This window comes from Epinephelus moara, chromosome 5 (assembly GCF_006386435.1).
Source record: "Epinephelus moara isolate mb chromosome 5, YSFRI_EMoa_1.0, whole genome shotgun sequence".
In the NCBI taxonomy this organism is placed as follows: domain Eukaryota; kingdom Metazoa; phylum Chordata; class Actinopteri; order Perciformes; family Serranidae; genus Epinephelus; species Epinephelus moara.
The window spans coordinates 40,342,816-40,362,071 of record NC_065510.1 but is presented as its reverse complement, the minus strand read 5'-3'; the positions used below and the strand labels follow the sequence as shown (position 1 = coordinate 40,362,071).

Below are 19,256 nucleotides of genomic sequence, written 5' to 3'. Positions count from 1 at the left end.
GGATTTTACAGGGAGCCAGTGCAGAGAAGCTAAAACAGGAGAAATATGATCTCGTTTCTTAGTTCCTGTTAGTACACGTGCTGCTGCATTCTGAATTAGCTGGAGAGTTTTTAAGGACTTACTAGAGCTACCTGATAATAGAGAGTTACAGTAATCCAGCCTTGAGGTAACAAAAGCGTGGACCAATTTTTCTGCATCTTTTTGGGTCAGGATAGGAATCCACTTTGTCTTTGTAAGGTTTGTCATCAGTTGCCTCTTTCCTCATATTTCTAACAATTATACATTCTAATAATTAATATATCCAATTTAATAATCAATATATTTTAATTATAATTATAATTATATATTTTATTATTATTATTATTATTATTATATAATAATAACATATATATAATTATAATTATATATATGTTATTATTATATATTTCTATTGTGACATGCTCAACTGTTTCTTCCTGCCATGTTTTAGTTCTGCTACTTTTGTGTAAGCCCTAATTTGTACAACCGCCTGCCAGACTAGGCTCAGGGCACAAATAATCCACGGTTCTGTACGTCATGACGTAGTAATCACATCTCAGTTCTCGCGTGAACACACGACAGTTGAATTTGAAAACAGGCGCTAGTGTTGCGAGAAGCAAACGGATGAAAAGGTAACGTTGCCTTTCTAAAACTCATAATAAGTTTAATTATTCTGTAGAATTCGTTACTGCTTCAATTTTATGATGCGGGATAATGTAAAATGTCACTGGGGAACTGTATCCCGTACGGTGTAGCTAGTTTACGTTGTTTTCTTACTTTCCTTTCTGAGGGAGTTGGGTCGAGGTGGGGCTTTTAGCTAACGAGGCTCTAGAGACAAACAGGCTGCCGCCGTTATCATTCCGTTAAAACGTTAGCGGAGGCGTCAGTTACTGCGAGGAAAACCTATACAGCTTTTTAACTTATTCTGTCTTTCAATTTGGTTTTGTGGTGAAGGAAAGATGACTGCGGACAATGAAATAGACATTAAAGAGGCGTTTCAGCGCGCTCAGAAGGGCCACAACAACAAAGCTAAGCTGGTGGCGAGCCTCAACAGCCGATACAACAAGGTAAGTGCTGATATGTAAAACTGTCATGGACCCTACCATCTATCCACTGTGTTTCTGTTTTACAATTAGACATAACATACCACGCTTACTCATAGTTTAAATCCATGTCTGTATTGTGAAAGAAAGTTGGTTCTGGTAAAGGCTGTATTGTTATTATTATTATTATTATTATTGTTATAATGAAATTTACATATAACTTGTGTAAAAAAAAAAGTAGAACATTTCTGAAAGGTGCTTTACTTTAAGATATGGTATATGAAAAGACAAATAGGATTTTTTTTTTTTTTTAATTAAAATGGAATAAAACTTAAGAGTAAAAAATAGAGTGATAGCCCCAAATATAATTTAATAAAAGAAAACGGCAAACAAAAAAGTTCCAATCCACTATTTAAACGTGTTTAAGTGGGAGCAGATCTTATGTTTTCTGGAAGTTTGTTCCAAATATGTGGTACGAGAAACTGACAGCTGCTTCTCTGCGTTTTGATTTGACCCTGGAGAATAGAAATGAAATGGTATGAGATTTTCAGGGTATGATAATTTCAAAAAATAAATCGGTATGGCAGAATTATTATTATTATCAGTCAGACTGACCTTTAAAGGAATGCAAATGAAAGGATTATTTCATCAGTGTAATTGAAACTTGGAACCATTTTTTGAAGGATGTATTTGTAGAAAGCCTCCCTTTTAAAAATAATTAAAATATAGGTGAGATTGTCCATCCATGAGCATGTTTTTCCCCTAATATTGTAGATGAGCAAATGTACACAGTTTGGTAACCATCAGTTTTCATATCATGGTATACCATGATACGGCTGCAACCCTACAGGCGACAGTAAGCAAAACTGTCATTTTCACATATTGCCCTATTCCATCTTTTTTTTAAATCTAATCTACTGTGTCTCCTGGTTTGCCTCCCCTGTCACCTGTTACTGATGATGTTCTCCATCTCCTCAACCAGCTTGAGGACAAGACACTGTTCCATGAGGAGTTTGTCCACTACCTGAAGTACGCCATGATCGTCTACAAGCGTGAACCTACAGTCGAAAATGTCATTGACTTTGTTGCGAGGTTTGCAGCAAGTTTCCAATCTCCATCTAAAACAGAGGAGCAGGAGCAGCAGGGGGAGGAGGAGGAAGAGGAGGAGGAGGAGGAAGAAGAAGAAGAAGATGCTGAGGATGATCATCCATTTCTGAGTTTCATCTTTAACTTCCTGTTGGAGGTAAAAACATTATTACATGAGGGTATGCACGCTGTTTGTTCTATATGTACTAAATGATTTCAACAGGTCAACTTTGTGACAGATGAATTTATAAACTTTTTAAAGACATCTTTTAATGTTAATACAGTTCTTACATTGATAACAAAAACTTTGCTGACTTTGTTGTGAGTATTTGCTGTACAGAGAAGCGCAGATGTGATTGATGTGTCTGCTGCCACTTAATCTGATTTTATCTTGTCTCATTTGTCTCCCCTCTCTTCCTGTTGGACTCTGTCTGTTTCTCACTCATACATTTTCCTATGGTATGCAACCTCTTTTTCTCTGTCTCGTCTGTCTTCTTTCCATTGATCCATGCTCACTCTTCTTCCTGTGTTGTCTGCCTTTTTTCGTTTTCTCCCCAATCCTATGTCTCATTTCTTCTTTTTCCTCTTCTTCTCCCAAACTGTTTGGACCGCTGCATTTTCTGCTGTTCTCTTTTCTCAGTCTCATAAAGCCAATAGCCACGCGGTGCGTTTTCGTGTGTGCCAGCTGATCAACAAGTTGTTGGGCAGTATGGCGGAGAACGCCCAGATAGACGATGACCTCTTTGATCGCATCCATCAAGCCATGCTGGTCCGTGTCACTGACAAGTTCCCCAATGTAAGGATTCAGGCTGCTCTAGCCATGACGCGCCTACAACAACCAATGGATCCTGACTGTCCAACCATCAGCGGTCTGTTTGGTTTTTTTCTATCCATGCCTACTTCTTTTTGATTTGACAGCACTTGAGCAAACACTGTAATTTCATAAGTTGTCAACTCCATTTTTTAACAATGCTTTGCTTTTGTCTTTTCAAAATATGATATGGTGTTATCATTACAGCACATTTCTTTGATAACCAAATTTGAGAGAGCATTGTTTGAACTTGTTATTGGCCCCACTAACTCTTATGCTCTATTTCTGTCCACTGTTCAGCGTACATGTTGATTCTGGAAAATGATACCAATGCTGAGGTGAGACGTGCCGTTCTTTCCTGCATTGCGATGTCCCCTAGCACCCTCCCCAAAGTAATCAAACGCACCCGAGACATCAAAGAGAACGTTCGCAAGCTAGCCTACCAGGTAACCACAATTGCAGTCAAATGTTGTTGTCTTGATCTGACTGAACGTTGGGACCAGAGGTTTGAAACATTTGTCTTTGTTTTCTGTTTTAAGGTTCTGGCTGACAAAGTTCACATCAAAGCTTTGACCATCGCTCAGAGGGTTAGTCTGCTGCAGCAGGGTCTCCATGACACCTCAGGTAATGATGATTTTCTTGCCTGTGTGTGCGTGACATGACATTTACACAGACACATTTTTCAAGCAAGCACTTTCAGTAAGCAAAACAAATCCACTAAAGCTGCAACAAACAATTATTTTTATTGTCAGTTAATTCCATTGTTGTCTTGATTAGCATGTTGAGTGATGCAGGAAAAAGTCCTTAAATCTGGAAATGAGTTTGCATTTTAGCACGATCAGTTCCTTCCTCTTAAAGTTAAAGTTTTTTTAATGGGTTCTTGGTGAGATGCCTGAAATAAGGTCTGTGGTTAACACAAACTAAAGTGATTTTCACACTTTGTTCTTCGACATTAAATATATCAGTTCAGTAAACACCCCACGTGTGAATTTTGAAGCCTCTAGGTGTCTTAAAAAAGGCGGTTGCTAACAAGTGGCTAAATAAGACAATACAGTATCATGCCAAACATGCCTTAACTGCATAGTTGTGGGGGTGGCAATGAAGTCATGCAAACATGGTGTTTTTTGTTTATAGCCTAACATTAGCTTTTTACTTTTTGTGATTGCATTTATGCTTCAGAAATTGCAAAAGTGGTGTTCATTTGTGAAGATGATCTTGCTGTGCGAAACGTCTAAACTGTTTGCCACAGAGTTTATTTTCTGCAATAATCCAAATTACAATGGCTTTTTGTTGAGGCAGTTGGGGAGGCAAAAAATGTCGTCCCTGCAGCATTCTAAAGTCAATGAAATGTCAAAAATGTATTTGAATTTATTTCACAATGCTGTATAGCAGAGAAATGTGCACTTTCTCACATTGGAGTTGCTGGAACCAGTAATTTAAGGGAAAAAGTAATTTTCACCTGGCTAAACTACTATGAATTTTCTATTTATTTTGCTTTTGATCAACAGATTTCAGTTCTAAATTCCATTGTGCCCATTAAATATGTCTGATTGGCCGTGTGTGTTATAGAAGCTGTGAGGGAGGTGGTGTGTTCTCGCCTACTGCCGGCTTGGGTACTTCGGATGGATGGTAACGTCATAGAGCTGCTCCACAGGCTGGATGTAGAGAACTGTGCCCAAACAGCTTTGGACACACTGAAATCCATCCTCGAAGGCACACCTCCTGAAGAACTGGTGCAGAACAGAGCTCAGCTAGACAACAGGTACACTTCAAACTCTGGCTCTCACATGTTGTCACATGATCAGTTGAATGTCTGAAGTTAAAAGATTATGTGTGATTCAACAGGAAACTGATCCCGGTGGATTCTCTGTCCTGTGAGAATGTGCTTTACTGGAGAGCTCTGTGTGAGTTCATCAAGGCTAAAGGAGATGATGGTGATGAAATGCTGGAGCAAGTGCTACCAGACCCTGCCACTTATGCCGACTACCTCTACGGGTAAGAGAAGTTTACCTGATTACATTTATAGTTTTCTTGCTGTCATCTGTATATTTTAGCCTCAGTGCAGATCAGTAGCAACAGTGTCAACAGATTGATTTAATCTTGTAGTTAAAGGATGGGTTCACTCTTTTGATGTTTTTCTTAAAACAATAGCCAGCTAACCACATGAACTCTGAAACATGTTTTTCTAACCATTCCTCCTGTTCATACTGGACATTTAGAGATCATTTCCTAATGCTCTGTTAATGTAAGAGACTTGTGGCAACAATCCAGTCCTTATTCTGTGCAAAAATACATTCAAAACTTTAAAGACAATAAGTAGGTAACTTTCAAAGTTACTGTCTGGTGTTCCTACACAATATGGGAAAGTATGGAATTTGATTTTAGTCATTTTCAGGTCTGGATAAGTATGGGGCAAAGAAAAAAAAGAGTGGAAAGATATTTGTTTTCAGAGTATTGCCCCTGTTTGATCAGCCTTATTGTCAGAATGGGAGAGCGTTTTTCAGTGATCTCAGGTGCAAAGTACAGAAATAAATATCATCATGAGAAGACACTAACACTAAAAACAACCTAGCAATAAAACTACTGTAAAAACAGACACTAGCAATAAAAACAAACACAGTTACTAAAAACAATATAAAATAAAATAGTTAGAATGTGCCAGGTACAGGTGTAACTGTACCAAATCTGGACTTCTGAGACCAAATTAGTTTGAAAGAAAATGCAGCAATGTAAGATAATATAATATTAAGTTTGTCTGAACATTAATGAATTATGCAGTGATGTAATTATAAAAGTAAACGGGCTATCTTTTCTGTTTCTATGGACAAAGTAAATAAATGAGGCTCAGGCATTTAACTTTTTTCAACTTATTTGGGGTTCTTATACATAAAAGGGGTTTAGAATATGGGTATAACAGTTCTATAATATTATTTTATCAATATGTTAAGATTGGTTTAATTCCTTTTTGGGCAGAGATGTTTGACAGTGGAGTATTGTCCAACTTTCTGCATAAGAATGTGGACCCAGTGGCCACAATGGGTAAAAGCAAGTTTTCCGAGGACTTGCTATCTGTATTCAGATGTCAAATATGGTCTGAAAAATCTACAGAGAAGTCTGGAAAAGTATGGAATTTTAAAATGTAAAGTGTGTAGGAACATTGACTGTCTCATGTATCATGTTCCATCTTTTGTTGCAGTTCCTCCACTGCAGCTAAGAATGGAAACACAGTATGGGGAACTCAAAGAGGGAATTCTCCACTAAAGGGGCTGTAACTCTGGACGATATGTACTTTGATTGGTCTAACTAAATCTGCCATGGCCTCATGTTAACGTCAGTGAAAGTTTCAAATATATTTTTGCTCAGAATGAGGACTGTGGATTGTGTCTCCCATCACTTATATCAGAAGCATTTTAGCCACCGATCTTTTATCCTCCTTTATGAACAGGAGGAATCATTACACCAAGATACAACTGTTCATGTTGTTTTACATGAGCAAGTGACTATTTTATCAAGCCAAACTTGAAAAATTGTAGATCTAACCTTCAATATCTTTAGTAGTTGCCTAACACAGTTGCCATGATGCTCATGTTGTTACTCAGGTATCTGAATGCAGGTCCGGTGTTCTCAGAGGAGCTCTTTCTGTATGTAACTGTGTGGCTAACCCATTGCTTAAGTTCAATTTAACCCGACTAGATATTTTAAACTGTAGAATTTATATTAAAAAAAGACAAAAAACAAAACAAAACAAGGACAACAGTTTCTGTTGATGCTCTTGTAAGTCTTTTTTAATTTACATGATCAAAGCCAAATACTTCAAAAGCAGCTGTGATCAAGTTTACATGCCGCGGGGACCCAACAGATCGTGTACTATGACTGCTTTGAAATGTAGCTGCAGGCTGTCACATTTAAGATACTGAACTGCTCCCAATACACAGTAACACTTTAGAATTTGTAGTATCTTTGCACTGGTTAATGTTTTATTCTTATAGATCTAGTTTTGCCTTTGATGGCTAGACCGCAGCATTGATCTGGAGACTGGTCATTGTGATTGTTATTCAGAATCTTCTACAAACCTTCTTTTACCTTAAAGTTACACCCTGAATATGCTCTGTGTGTAGCTTCTACACACAGAGCATATTCAGGGTGTGTAGCTTCTACTCTTATATTTACTTCAAAATATGACTTTTAGCATGAATTTACAGAATGCCTTCCACACTCATTTCTGCTTTTAAATCCCAGTAATCTCAGTAGTATCATCCTCTCTAGGCACCATTGTTGGAGCATTCTGCTGTTTACCAGCTGCCTAATGTATGTGACGCTGCACTGTGAAATGCTCCTAATTACATTTGCTGTAACTGAGTGGCACGCTTAACATTCATCTGCTCATAAAACCCACTTGGCTGCTAGCTGATATGTCTGTGTGTAGCTGTGGCTTGTAGGTAGAGCTGGTGCAGTGTTTAGCTACCTACAGTGTTGCTGTATTGCATTTAATATGATAGTTATTTATTCTGAGTTGTATCCCTGTGATTCTGGTACCCGAGGGCAGCGTTATCTAATCTGACTGAGCTCTGAGAGCTGTTGTAATCTCTGAGTTGTATGACTCTTGACTCTGACTGCAGATATCTGAAGGCCGTGCCTCTGCTGTCAGACGAACAGAGGGCTGACTTTAACCAGCTGGAGCTCGTCATGACAAAGGAGTTCATCTCCCAACAGCTCATCCATCTCATCGGATGCCTGGATACCAATGAGGAGGGCGGCAGGTAAGATGGGGAACAGAGTTGTGTTGGTAAAATGATGAACAGATGGTGTGGGAGGGAAAGACGCAGTAACAAAACAAATGTGGACATCAACTGGCAAGGAAAGGAGTGGGGATGTATGAGAGGAAGGATGTAGGGCCGCATAATTATTCAAAATATTATTGAAATTGCAATATAGCCATATCACATATATTTTTGATAAAAGGTAATTTGTCACAACATAACATTAAAATGAAGCACTGTGGTGCTACAGAGATGCCTCTGCCTACAAACCATATTCCAGACATATAGGAACATGCTTGTTTGTTACAGACATCAGCAAAAATTAATTAATTTAATTTTTTATTTTAATTTTTATTCAATGAAAATGAAATGCAAAAATTACCATTCTCACTTAAATCGCGACTTATATTGCAATCACAATATCTGTCAAAATAATGGCAATATGATATTAGTACAGCCTGAGAAGAACGGATAGACTGCAGCTTTAAATGAGGAAAGGAGAGAATTTTAATAGCGACAGACGCTCACCAGTGGTCCAACTGTGACCGACGGCCGACCGTCAGCTTGTTTCAGGACCAGAACGATGACTGAAATCATTAATTTATTATCAGAATAGCTGTTCTAATAATTTTCTGTTGATCAACTAGTCAATTAATTGACTGAACACTTCAGATATAGATTAGTCACAGTAATGTTCCTCTCACACTGTGAGTTGATTGGTTGGTTTAATATCTGGTTAGATGTTTTGGATGTTGCAGCTTTTCTCTTTTTAAATACCTGAGATTCAAACATTGTATTGAATTCTGCAGTATGTGTTCATTTAGTTTAAGAGATCTGTAGTGTCAGTAAATAAAAAAATCAGTTCGTGTCATGAATGTTGAAATTAGCTATAGAGATCAAAACTGTTTTTTTGTGCCAGGCTGTAAACATGTTTATTTCTGTTGTGAAGTTGGGCATTTTTACATGGGGGTCTGTGGGGATTAGTCTCGCTCACCAGACCTTTCTCAAGAAAAGAAAGGTCTGGCTGGGCCGACTCTCACTTTGAGATTGGAGAAAAAACGCCCCGGCTGCTATTTTCTTTCAACCAATCACAATCATTCTGGGCGGTGCCACAGCAACAGTGCGCTTGCAAAAATATTGCCGGGGGGAAACAGGTTGTGGTGTAACACGCCCACAAAAATATTGCCTACAGGATGCGAACCATGGCAGAAAAATGGCTACATCCCCGCAAGATGAAACACCGCAAAAGTTAGTAAAGGACATGTTGAAAATGGTTGAAAACTGCTCCACAACCGGAGGTGGTAGGGCGTGACTTCAGCGGGTGGCTCGTTCCGCCCAATGAGAGGCTGATCTCTGCAGCGAACTTCCGCCCACTCAGACTAGTGGGGATTGACTCACTTCTGGAGCCGGCCTCAAGTGACCATTCAAGGAACTGCAGTTTTTGGCACTGCAGTGTTGGCTTCATTTTTTTTTAGCCCTTGAGGTTGTTGCTTGTTTGTCATCAGCTTGTTTATTATCTTGTTATATTGTGTGTTTTGTAGGAAGCGTGTGTTGGCTGTCCTGCAGGAGATGTTGGCTCTCCCACAGACTCCCTCCTCCCTTGTCTCACTTCTAACTGAAAAGCTCCTCACCCTCATTCCTGATGACAACAGACGCATACAGAGTGTAAGTTTCATTTTACACTGAAATCTGAACAACTTCACTTCTGTAAATTAAATGTTAATTAAATTCACACACTGCTTCTTTTCAACACACAAGGGGAAATACATTTATCAATACTAGGGATAAGAATCTCTAGGACATCACAACTGGATTTAATTAAGATTCAGAGGGTTACGATATGATTATAAAAAAAATTATCAGTGGCATCTTGATGCATATAAATTTGAAATAAGATGATTTTTCTCACTGTGACTACTTGCTATTTTAAAAAAAAGTGTATTTGTAATGATTAATAATTCAAATGAACTGATGACTTTACTTCCCTTAGCTTTGATATAACTTATTTGCTTGTTCTCTGCTCGGCAGCAACTACAACTGAGTGTTTTCCTCCAGTTCTGGGTGGAAACATTAAATATAGTTTCCAAAGATATTTCACTTTGTTGAGACACAACTTGCATTCAGTGTGGCTCCGTTTCCTTTCAACTCTACAGAAGCCAAAATGCTTCCATGCTAGCTTCAAAGCCAGGGGGCGTTGGTTGGATTATATCCATCTGCTGTTGCTCACACTTAGCCATCCTTACCAATACTCAAGAGGTAGCCAAGCTTAGGACGTAAGCACGACACCGTTACATTTCATTATCCGGTTTGTTCAGCTGTAAGGAGCATATAGCCCGTCTTACAGAACTGTTAAAGGCGATCATAATGTGGTGAACTGGGTTTTGTATATCCAGTTAATGACTTTTCTGCATCGAGAGATAATCTTTCAAGAAAGAATTGTGGTGAATCAAAGAATTGATCCCCACCCCACCCCTAATCAGTGTCCTTCATATATTCAGTTGACAGACCAATAATGACAGAATTTAAATGATAAAGCTGGTATTGTTTGTGAGTGTTTCCACATGGACACACTTTAGGGGGATGGATTGTTGTGCAGACGGTTGCATGAATTAAACTGTCCTTTGCTACTAAAGATGTTTTGTTTGAGATGTCACAAAATTAAGCAGATTTTCTATTCTGTGGCCGTATCATTACCACTGAGATTGATGTCTGAATGAGCTGGCTTTGTGTTACACAGGTGGCAGAAATCATCTCCGATGTGAGGGAGCCCATCACGGAGGCCAGTCAGCCAGTGGATGAGAACATGAGCCGCCGGCAGCAGGTCCAGGTGGGCAAAACTCTGCCAAGTGAAAGCAATTAGATTCAGTAATCCTTTCCAAATACCCTACTGTTTTTTGGATGGATGAAAACAGCACATATTGGCACACTGCTAGTTTTTATTTGGTTGAAAAGATAAAATTCTTACAAAGCTACAGAATGATTGATTGCTGCAAATGGATATTCAGGTTTCCTTATTTTCAATGAACCAAATAATAAATATATGAAAGGTTTATATATTTTTTTTAAATCAAGAAAAGTAACAATCTATCTTATCTTCTTTTTTTTCCAAGTGTTCTCTGTTTTGTGCTCTGTGAACATTTCCCCTTTGTCTGTTTCCATCCCTTTGTTTTCCCATCCCTCCATAGCTCTAGCTGGCAGATGGTTTGTATTTGGAGGCAAAGCGTATTTAAGTGTGGTGGAAGGTGCATATCTTTGCCTGCTGTATCCACGCCCAGTCGTTTTTCCTTTTTAATATTAGTTTTTATCCTGATTTATTCCCTGTTAAAGTCAGTGGTTACCTAGAAACACAGATCGGCACAGAGGGATTGCTTCCAACTTTCTCAATATATCTCACCTCTTCTTCTTTCAAAGTGTGTAATACCTTTGAAGGCCAAACAGCTGCAGAGGAAGTCAGGCCTTGCCCAGGTGTTTACCTTCCATTCCTTCTGTGCACCTGAGTTCTCTCCCCATCTCTTTCTTTTTCAGTCAGTAAAGGCAAAGTAGCCTTGAGAGGGTTGTGGCGTGGCCCAGAGCCCCAGGTGTTGTTGTTTTTCCTGTAAATGGAGGTGCAGTTGCCCGTCTCAACAGTTGAGAATCCTCTGGAGTGTATTCCAGCTAAGGAATAACTCGCTCCTCTTCTGTTTATATCTCCACCTCCTCCCCTCCAGCTTGCAGAGGTGAAGGTGTGCATCTTGGAGGCTAAACAAACCCTGGAGGATTGTATCAGCGCCCAGGACTTCAGTCGTGCTGCGGAGCTGAAGGAGTCCATCACAGAGTTCGAAAATCGCAGGAACCAGATCATTCAGGAAATCGCAGCGAGTAGCCAGCCAGCCGACAAGGAAACCCGCACTGAGAAGGTCCATAACCACACAGAAAGCCCCGCCTTTGTGTCTCTACATGTTATTTAATATGATTTACCCTGTATGGTTAGAGATGGTTTAAGTTTCCTCCTAAAATAAAATGAGGAAAGGTCTTAACGCCTTTTGTTTTTTTTTGTTTTTCCAGAATGACCCGGAGACTCTTCTGAGGTGTTTAACAATGTGTGCAGAGCTGCTAAAGCAGATGAGCATCAAGACACGGATTGGTCCAACCATAAGCGCCTTAATGTCCTCACTGGTATAAACCCGCACTGCACACATAAATCATATTTTTCACAAATGTTCTGTCGATGTACAAATCCCGAACTCCTAATGGATCTTTAGATACAGGAGTATCAGCACCAAGATACCTGCTATAGTTTTGGTTAGACTGTACGGCTCGACTTTTGTCAATGGTTCCCTTACTGCCAGTGGATGCAGTGTGTATATCTGTTGCTGGGGATACACCAATTGCAAAGTTCTGGGCTGATAGCAATATTTAAAATAAACAAAATCAACAACAACAAAATCTTGTTATTTTGTTGTTATTCATTGCCCCTTTTGTGCCATTAAAAATAACTGAACTGTTACTCAGCCTTCAGTTATCAATTTTTGAATGAACAAAAATGTAACTGTACAAATTTATGGAAGAGCCTTTAATAAAGCCTTTAACATGAAAAACATATTTTTGAATTAAAAGTAACCTGCCCCACAAACCTTTATACTTTATATATCATAATTCCTCCCTAATATTTGAATCACTGTGAAAACATCAACACATTTCTCCTTGAAACAGCTGTATTTACTCAGGTTTTTTGCAAAAAATTAGTTTTACAAGATTGCGTTTGTACACATCATGATATGGTTATAATTTACCTTTGCCCAATACTAATATATACTGAACAGAGCTTGAAAGCATCATAATGTAACTTGATGTAGCCTCCCTTTAGTTGTCAGTTCTGGCCACTGGCTGCTAACAGCTAACGTTAACTTGCTCTTCTACTGCCAATGTCAGCACAGATTTGTTGTTCCCGATGTGGCATTATCAGGGAAACAATAGGTCTGTCCCCTGACAAGTTTACTGCATCCTTTCATCCCAGTGGCACCTGGAGAAGATCTCTGTTTTGTCTAGAACGCTTTGCTTGTTAGCCTGCACAAAAATAATATGACACAACAGAAAACGGCCACTGCCATCGGTAAATGTCATCTTATTTGCTGATAGGCTGATGGCAGTCTACCAGGTGAATATTGGCTGATCTAGTGTTAGGGCAATAAATCTGTGCATCCCTATCTGTTGCACATATTTTGTTTAAATGTCGTTGTTTCCCCTCTGATTGGACAGCATGTTTTCAGTAGCACACCAAAAATGTGAAGTATTAAGCCATTAAAATGTAGAGTAACTTGGCGGTTTGACTGATGGTTCATTGCTTAACCCTTGTTACCGTTATAATTATTTATTTTTCATGAAGTCAAAAGCCTTTTATCCCAACTGATGAAAGCTTTGAATCATCTGTGACTATTTGCTTATTGTTTTTAAAAAAAATATAATTTCATCTTGGCAAACATTTGTGGAGATTAAGTAAATTCAGTAAAAGTTGGTTGATATCAATATTTTCTTTCATCTCTGTCAGGTCCTGCCCAGTATAGCAAATGCTCACCCTGCTGTCCGTAACATGGCCGTGGTGTGTCTGGGAACATGCACTCTGCACAGCAAGGAGCTGGCCAAAACCCACATGGTTCTTCTTCTGCAGGTAATGTGATATATGCTACACGTTAAACAGTCACTTGTCCCAAATCCAAAAATATTTGGATATAAAATGTCATCACGGCATCATCTTATTCTACCAGATGTTTGTGTGAAATTTTTCTCATTAACATATAAGTTCCTTAGTTATGGCCAAAAACATGTTTTATGAGGTCACAGTGACCTTTGACCCCCAAATTCTAATCACTTTATCCTTTCACCCAAGTGGATGTTTGTGCCAGATTTGAGGAAGTTCCTCAAGGCCTTCTTGAGAGACCGCATTCATGAGAATGAGACGGATGGACAATCCAAAAACATAATGCCTCCAGCCATGGCTATCGCTGGCCTGGCGTGGAGGCATATATAAAACTTGCATGACTAAGGCCAAGTGGAAAAACATATCTTTGTAATTTTGATTTACCGACCCCAAAGACGCAACCATAAATTATGTACAGCCAATACTATAATTGTGTCTACCTGTGTTTTCAGATTGCCCAGCTGGATGAGGTGAAGATCCGTATCAGTGCTCTGCGGTCCATCATCGACCTGCTGCTGCTGTTTGGCTTCCAGTTGCTCTCTGAAACAGCTGGCACTCAGACAGCCCTGCCTTCCCAGTCACCAGACAGACAGGACGAGGACGCAGCAGTGACCGAGGAGAAGGGAGATGTACCAGAGGACACCGCACAGAGTATCCTGGTGATGTTTTCCGAGTTCCTGGACAGTGAGGTGAGGTTGAGGGTGAAATATTGACTCAATAAACAGAAGTATTTATAAAAGTTCTCTTGGATGTAAAATAGCTGAAGAAAGTGTTATTGAATTATGTGTGGTTTCAGGTGTCTGACCTGCGCACAGAGGCAGCAGAAGGTCTAGCCAAACTGATGTACACTGGCCGTATCTCCAGTGCCAAGATGCTCTCCCGTCTGGTGTTGCTGTGGTACAACCCTGTCACTGAGGATGACACCCGACTGCGGCACTGCCTTGGTGTCTTCTTCCAGCTATACGCCCGCGAGAGCAGGTCACACACGCACACATACACACAACAATGAGCTATGTGTTAAATTAAAGTTATTCCTGTGTATTCACATCCTCCTGTTGTTAGTATGATTACTTGCCCAGGTGAAGTTATTAGTTATGCAGTATAAACTAATATGGAGTGTAATTTTATGTGTTACAGGGTCCACCAGGAGGTCGTGGAGGAGGGTTTCCTGCCAACTGTTCGGACTCTGATGAATGCCCCAGCCACCTCTCCACTAGCTGAGGTGGATATTAACAATGTGGTCGAGCTACTTGTCGAGCTGACTCGTCCAAGTGCACTTATCAAGCCCTCAACAAACACGGAGGTAGGAAACATCCCCAGAACGACTGTAAACTCTCAAACCCCTCAGTGATCAGTCTGGGTTGTTCCTTATTAGCGTTTGTGTTTTTATTGGTGCTTCGTGGGTAGAAAGCAATATGATGAAGAGCTCAAATACACGTTCAACACTTCAGCACAGATGGGGGTTGCTTATTGTTCTCTTGAATGCTTCTGTTCTCATTGGAGCATGCAGAGTTTTAATTCTCAATTGTTAGAGTAAACTGTTTGTAAAAGGCTTCATGTGATACCAGAAAAATTGTATTCATTGAGTGCATATATATGTCTTTAGGAGGTGTGTGTCCATGACTACTTGGCGGTGCGTATGTGTGGGGAGATGTTGAAGGACCCTACAGCCCCTGAGGTGCGTCTCTATGCCAAGACTTTAAGCAACCTGGAGTTGAGCAGAGATGAGACGGTCAGGAAAGACCTGCAGACGCTGCTGCAGCAGCTTGTACAGGTAAAGACAGACACCACAGCTCTAAAGAGTCTGCAGCCATGTTAGCAGCTCTGTGAGGCTGTACTTGAGCACAGTGATGCTTTAAGTTAATAACATCAGCATGCTAGCATGCTCACAATGAAAATGCTAACATGTTTAAGAAATACTTCAACCACAAAATGACCATTGCTATATAAATGACGCTCTGAATTCATGAAAAAGAACTATCTTTTTTTGCATGGTGAACAAAGAATCCAAATCAGGGTCCACATTCAACAACAGCAAAACTATATCAAAATTTGTGTTTACAAACTTTCACACAACTCTGCAGTGTAATTCAAGTCTCATTTGTCCAGTCTAAGCCTCACTACTTCCCAAACAGTAGTGCATCCTGAATGTGCCTGAGCATACGTGAGTGTATGAGCTCAGCTTGAGCAAAATTTAAATGCACTTGTGTGCCCAATCATACTTATCAGCCGTGCATTAGACTGTTTGTACTGACATGTTTTCAATCACGTTTTAGCAAAAATACGTGTTTGGGATTATACTGCAGGAGTTGTATGAGAGTTTGTAAACGGATGTTATGACATAGTTTTGCTGTTGTTAAAAGGGCCCCCCTTTTATTCCAATTCACCAAGAATTTTCTCCATTTTTGGATTCTTTGTTCTCCATTGAGGCATGCCAGAAACAATTTTTGTCACAAATGCAAGGTAATGTGGTGAGTAACTGATATACAAGTGGTTATTTTGTGGGTGAAGTATTCCTTTAAGGAGGTTTATTGTTGACTATGTTAAAGGGGAACTACACCCATTTACAGAATTCATACATGTTACTCCTATGGTCTAATACAGTCTAAAAATATTAGTAAACATGAACATCTGTCTCTCAAATCCAAAAACGAGTACTAAACTAAACTAAAGTTTGTGATGTCATAAGCCCCGTTTCCACCAAACACATTCGGTATAGTACCTTTGGAACCAAAAGTAACACTTCAGATATGGTACTTAGACCCTCCTCCGACTCCAGCTGCTGCGAGAGGCAGCAAAACATCGTTTCATTTTATAATAACAGTCTATTAATAAAAGTCTCTGCGGTATGAACAGTGGTTACATGTGGCTCAAAACCAGCCACAACGCGGCCCTGAGCAAAGTGACTGTCCACTATTGACCATTCAACAGACTGCAGTGTTCACAGCTCCACCTTTAAGTACCAGATCTGTGTGCTAAGTACCCCAACAGAGGGGTTACCAAAAATGGGGATGGTACAGAATGGTTCCATTGGTACCATCCACAACTTTTCACAGAGGAAATGGGAAAAAAACATACTGAAATGAACTTAACCGTACTGCTCGGTGGAAACGGGGCTATAGGGTACAAAGTCTGGAGCTGCGTCACAGACAGTGAATGGTGAAAGATGTTATAGATGACACAGAGCAGCCAGGGGAATGTTCTGAGTATATGGGAACATCTTCTGTTTCAGGACTGAGAACACTACAATAGAATGAAGCTCATTTGGGTAGACAAGAAAATGAAGTTTGAGACTTCTTTGTTTCTGGGCTTGAGAGAGACTAGCTCATGTTCACACTCACTGACTGTACTTTCCTAGACCATGGAAGTAACGTCTGTACAAAATGTTATGGCGATCCATCAAACCCTTGTTGAGATATATTTCAATCTGAACCAACAAAATGACATTCATTGCCAACCCAGGAACCACATAACTAGTGTGGCTAAGAACACAGCCTTGTACTGTTTTAGATATATATATATCTGCCTCTTGACTGGCTTAATGTTTCATTTCTCCTCTTTCTGTCCTTCTCTTCAGGTGGTGAAGGATCGTGTCTGCCTCCGCGCTCTGGAGAAAATGATTTATCAGCTAGTGGACTCAAAAGAACAGGCCGAGCTCCTCAGTGCCAGCGCGCTCCAACCATTGGATGTCAATGCAGATGGTACACATGCAAACACACTGACAGCCTGTATAAAAGAACCTGACATCCCGCTGAGCCTCTGTAACAAATGTTGCCTTCTCGGTGCCTGTGTCTAACTAGATTTACCCCACAAACGTTTGTGACAACTCTTCCTGTAAAAGGATTATGTCATATTACCAGAATGTTGCTAAATGGATTAAAATTCCTCCAAATCCCATTCGCTGTCTGTCAAGATGAGAATACAGCTAGCACAAAGAGGAACTGCAAATATATGAATTTTCTGTCTTTATCTTTCCACAGAGGCCGCAACAGACGATCCATCTAAATCTGCCAAGAGAGCCAAAAGAGGTAATGCAGGTTCTGTATACTCATCTGAAACTGCAGTTGTTCATAGTGCCACTGTATTTTTAGAGCTCCTCTTGTCTACCTGAGTCAAGGAGTTGACTCAGCAGTGTGAGGTAACCTGAGTGTTTGTGTGCACAGGTCAGAGGAAAGTGTGCACAGCCAAAGGAGGCAGAAAGCCGAGCAGGAGGGCAGAGTCATCAGAGGAGAGGTGAGTGATAGCACTTAACTCTGTCAGCACGAGGAAACATGATGACTTTACAAATACCAGTATGTACAGCTATGATGTATACATGATTTGATACCATCACTTTATAGTCACATTGTCTTATACATCTGCTCCTTTTTGTTTTGGCCTCAGTGATGGAGAAAATGTTCCAGAGCCAGTTTCTGTGGTGCGTCCCTCACGGAGGGCTAAGACCGCAGCTCTTGAGAAGACAAAGCTGGACCTCAACACCCTTATCAATCAGGAGGCCAATGTGTCATAGTTGTCAGGTCATGATCAGATGTGCAAAAATGGAAATGAGTTATTTTGTAAACTGGTGTTCAAGATCTTCAGTCTACAATAATTCACAAATACTTTGGTAATGTGGAGCCATTTACTAACTCTTCTGTAGTAAAACTGATGTCAGTAGTTACTTAACTTCTGACTAACAGCCCTCACAATGGGGTCTCCTCTTTATCTGTTGTCATATTTACTCTTTTGTTTCCGTTTGTTTCAGGTTTTGTCGTTTTAATCATTAAAGTGAAATATGTTTATAAAGCTTGTCCTCTTCATTATCACAAAACCCTATCAGTGGTCCCCAGCCTTGTTGGCTCAGTATACACATATCAGCCATAACATTAAGGGCCAGGACGCATGCTGTCTCTTAATTACCTGGGGAACCAGAGGTTGGCAGCCAGGGGCCACTCTTTTGCCTACTCTGTGCTACTTTTCAAGGGTGTGGAGGCAGGTTGCATCTGAGGTTGCTAATTGACCATAATCATGATCGTATCATAGCCCACTTGCCAGAAATGCAGAGTTTTAAGTGTGTATTAGGCCTAAAATGGGACAGGTGTAAAGCTCTAGGAAGTCCTGCACTAAAATGATCAACTTCTCTATACACATATATTATAGACTGATATTTATGGTAGACACCTGCTGACTGACTGGGTGATTTGTCACGACATGGTGTGTGCATCGCTGCATTCCAAAAGTTAAACTTTATCTCATGACACAGCTTTGCCACTAGATTGGAAACAATGGTTTTATCATGTATACAAGCGCTGAACCACTGACAGATCATTAATCTCATTTTAAGTAATCTCAGTGCAATGCAATGTTCTGCTGGAAAACTTAAGAGTTCTGGCATTCATGTGGATGCCATTTGGTATGCACCACCCACCTAAGCACACCCCATCATGGTAACAGCACTCCCCAATGGCAGTGGTCCTGCCTGGCAGGACAATGCATTATGCCACTCTCAAACTGCTCAGCAATGCTTTGAAGGACTTGATAAAGACCTTAAGGCATCAACTTGGCCCCCCACATTCCCCAGATCTTAATCTGACTGAGCATCTGTGGGACGTAACAGTAACCCAGAGGTCTTGTGTCCATGCCTCGAGAGGTTAGAACCAAGTCCGATCCACTGTGTGTTCTCCTTGGGTGTCTGGCACCAGGGCACTGGTGGCACGTCCTTAAGTCCTGTGAGATGTGAGTTGGGCCCTCCTTGAATTGGACTTGTTCAGTCACATCCTGTGGATGCTTGATTAAATTTAGATCTAGGAAATTTGGAGGCTAGGTCAATGCCTCTTTGACACATTCCTTGAACCATTTCACTGTCTACTATACAGGACTGG

General features: G+C 40.2%; 1 protein-coding gene across 2 annotated transcripts; it reads left to right on the top strand.

The window, feature by feature from the left end:
- The first annotated feature begins 562 nt into the window (after positions 1-562).
- Positions 563-18,174, top strand: ncapg (non-SMC condensin I complex, subunit G). 2 transcript variants are annotated; one of them, XM_050045271.1, is made up of 22 exons: positions 563-650; positions 973-1,085; positions 2,044-2,304; positions 2,788-3,016; positions 3,259-3,404; positions 3,498-3,582; positions 4,528-4,720; positions 4,804-4,953; positions 7,578-7,718; positions 9,260-9,383; positions 10,456-10,545; positions 11,426-11,614; positions 11,763-11,873; positions 13,246-13,365; positions 13,848-14,084; positions 14,192-14,373; positions 14,533-14,698; positions 15,002-15,169; positions 16,973-17,096; positions 17,376-17,423; positions 17,559-17,628; positions 17,779-18,174. In XM_050045271.1, exons 2-22 carry the CDS (start codon positions 978-980, stop codon positions 17,903-17,905), a joined length of 3,069 nt encoding a protein of 1,022 aa, XP_049901228.1. In that variant the 5' UTR covers positions 563-650; positions 973-977; the 3' UTR covers positions 17,906-18,174. The 2 variants fall into 2 exon arrangements, with proteins under 2 accessions (XP_049901228.1, XP_049901229.1); XM_050045272.1 differs by having other exon boundaries at positions 617-650; positions 978-1,085.
- The last annotated feature ends 1,082 nt before the right edge of the window (positions 18,175-19,256 follow it).

Bases quoted from the DNA above. Each gene is read 5' to 3' on its own strand.
- ncapg (XM_050045271.1), top strand. From the start codon at position 978: ATGACTGCGGACAATGAAATAGACATTAAAGAGGCGTTTCAGCGCGCT. The intron at 11,874-13,245 runs GTATAAACCCGC...CATCTCTGTCAG, and splicing joins GCGCCTTAATGTCCTCACTG to GTCCTGCCCAGTATAGCAAA. The intron at 17,424-17,558 runs GTAATGCAGGTT...TTGTGTGCACAG, and splicing joins TGCCAAGAGAGCCAAAAGAG to GTCAGAGGAAAGTGTGCACA.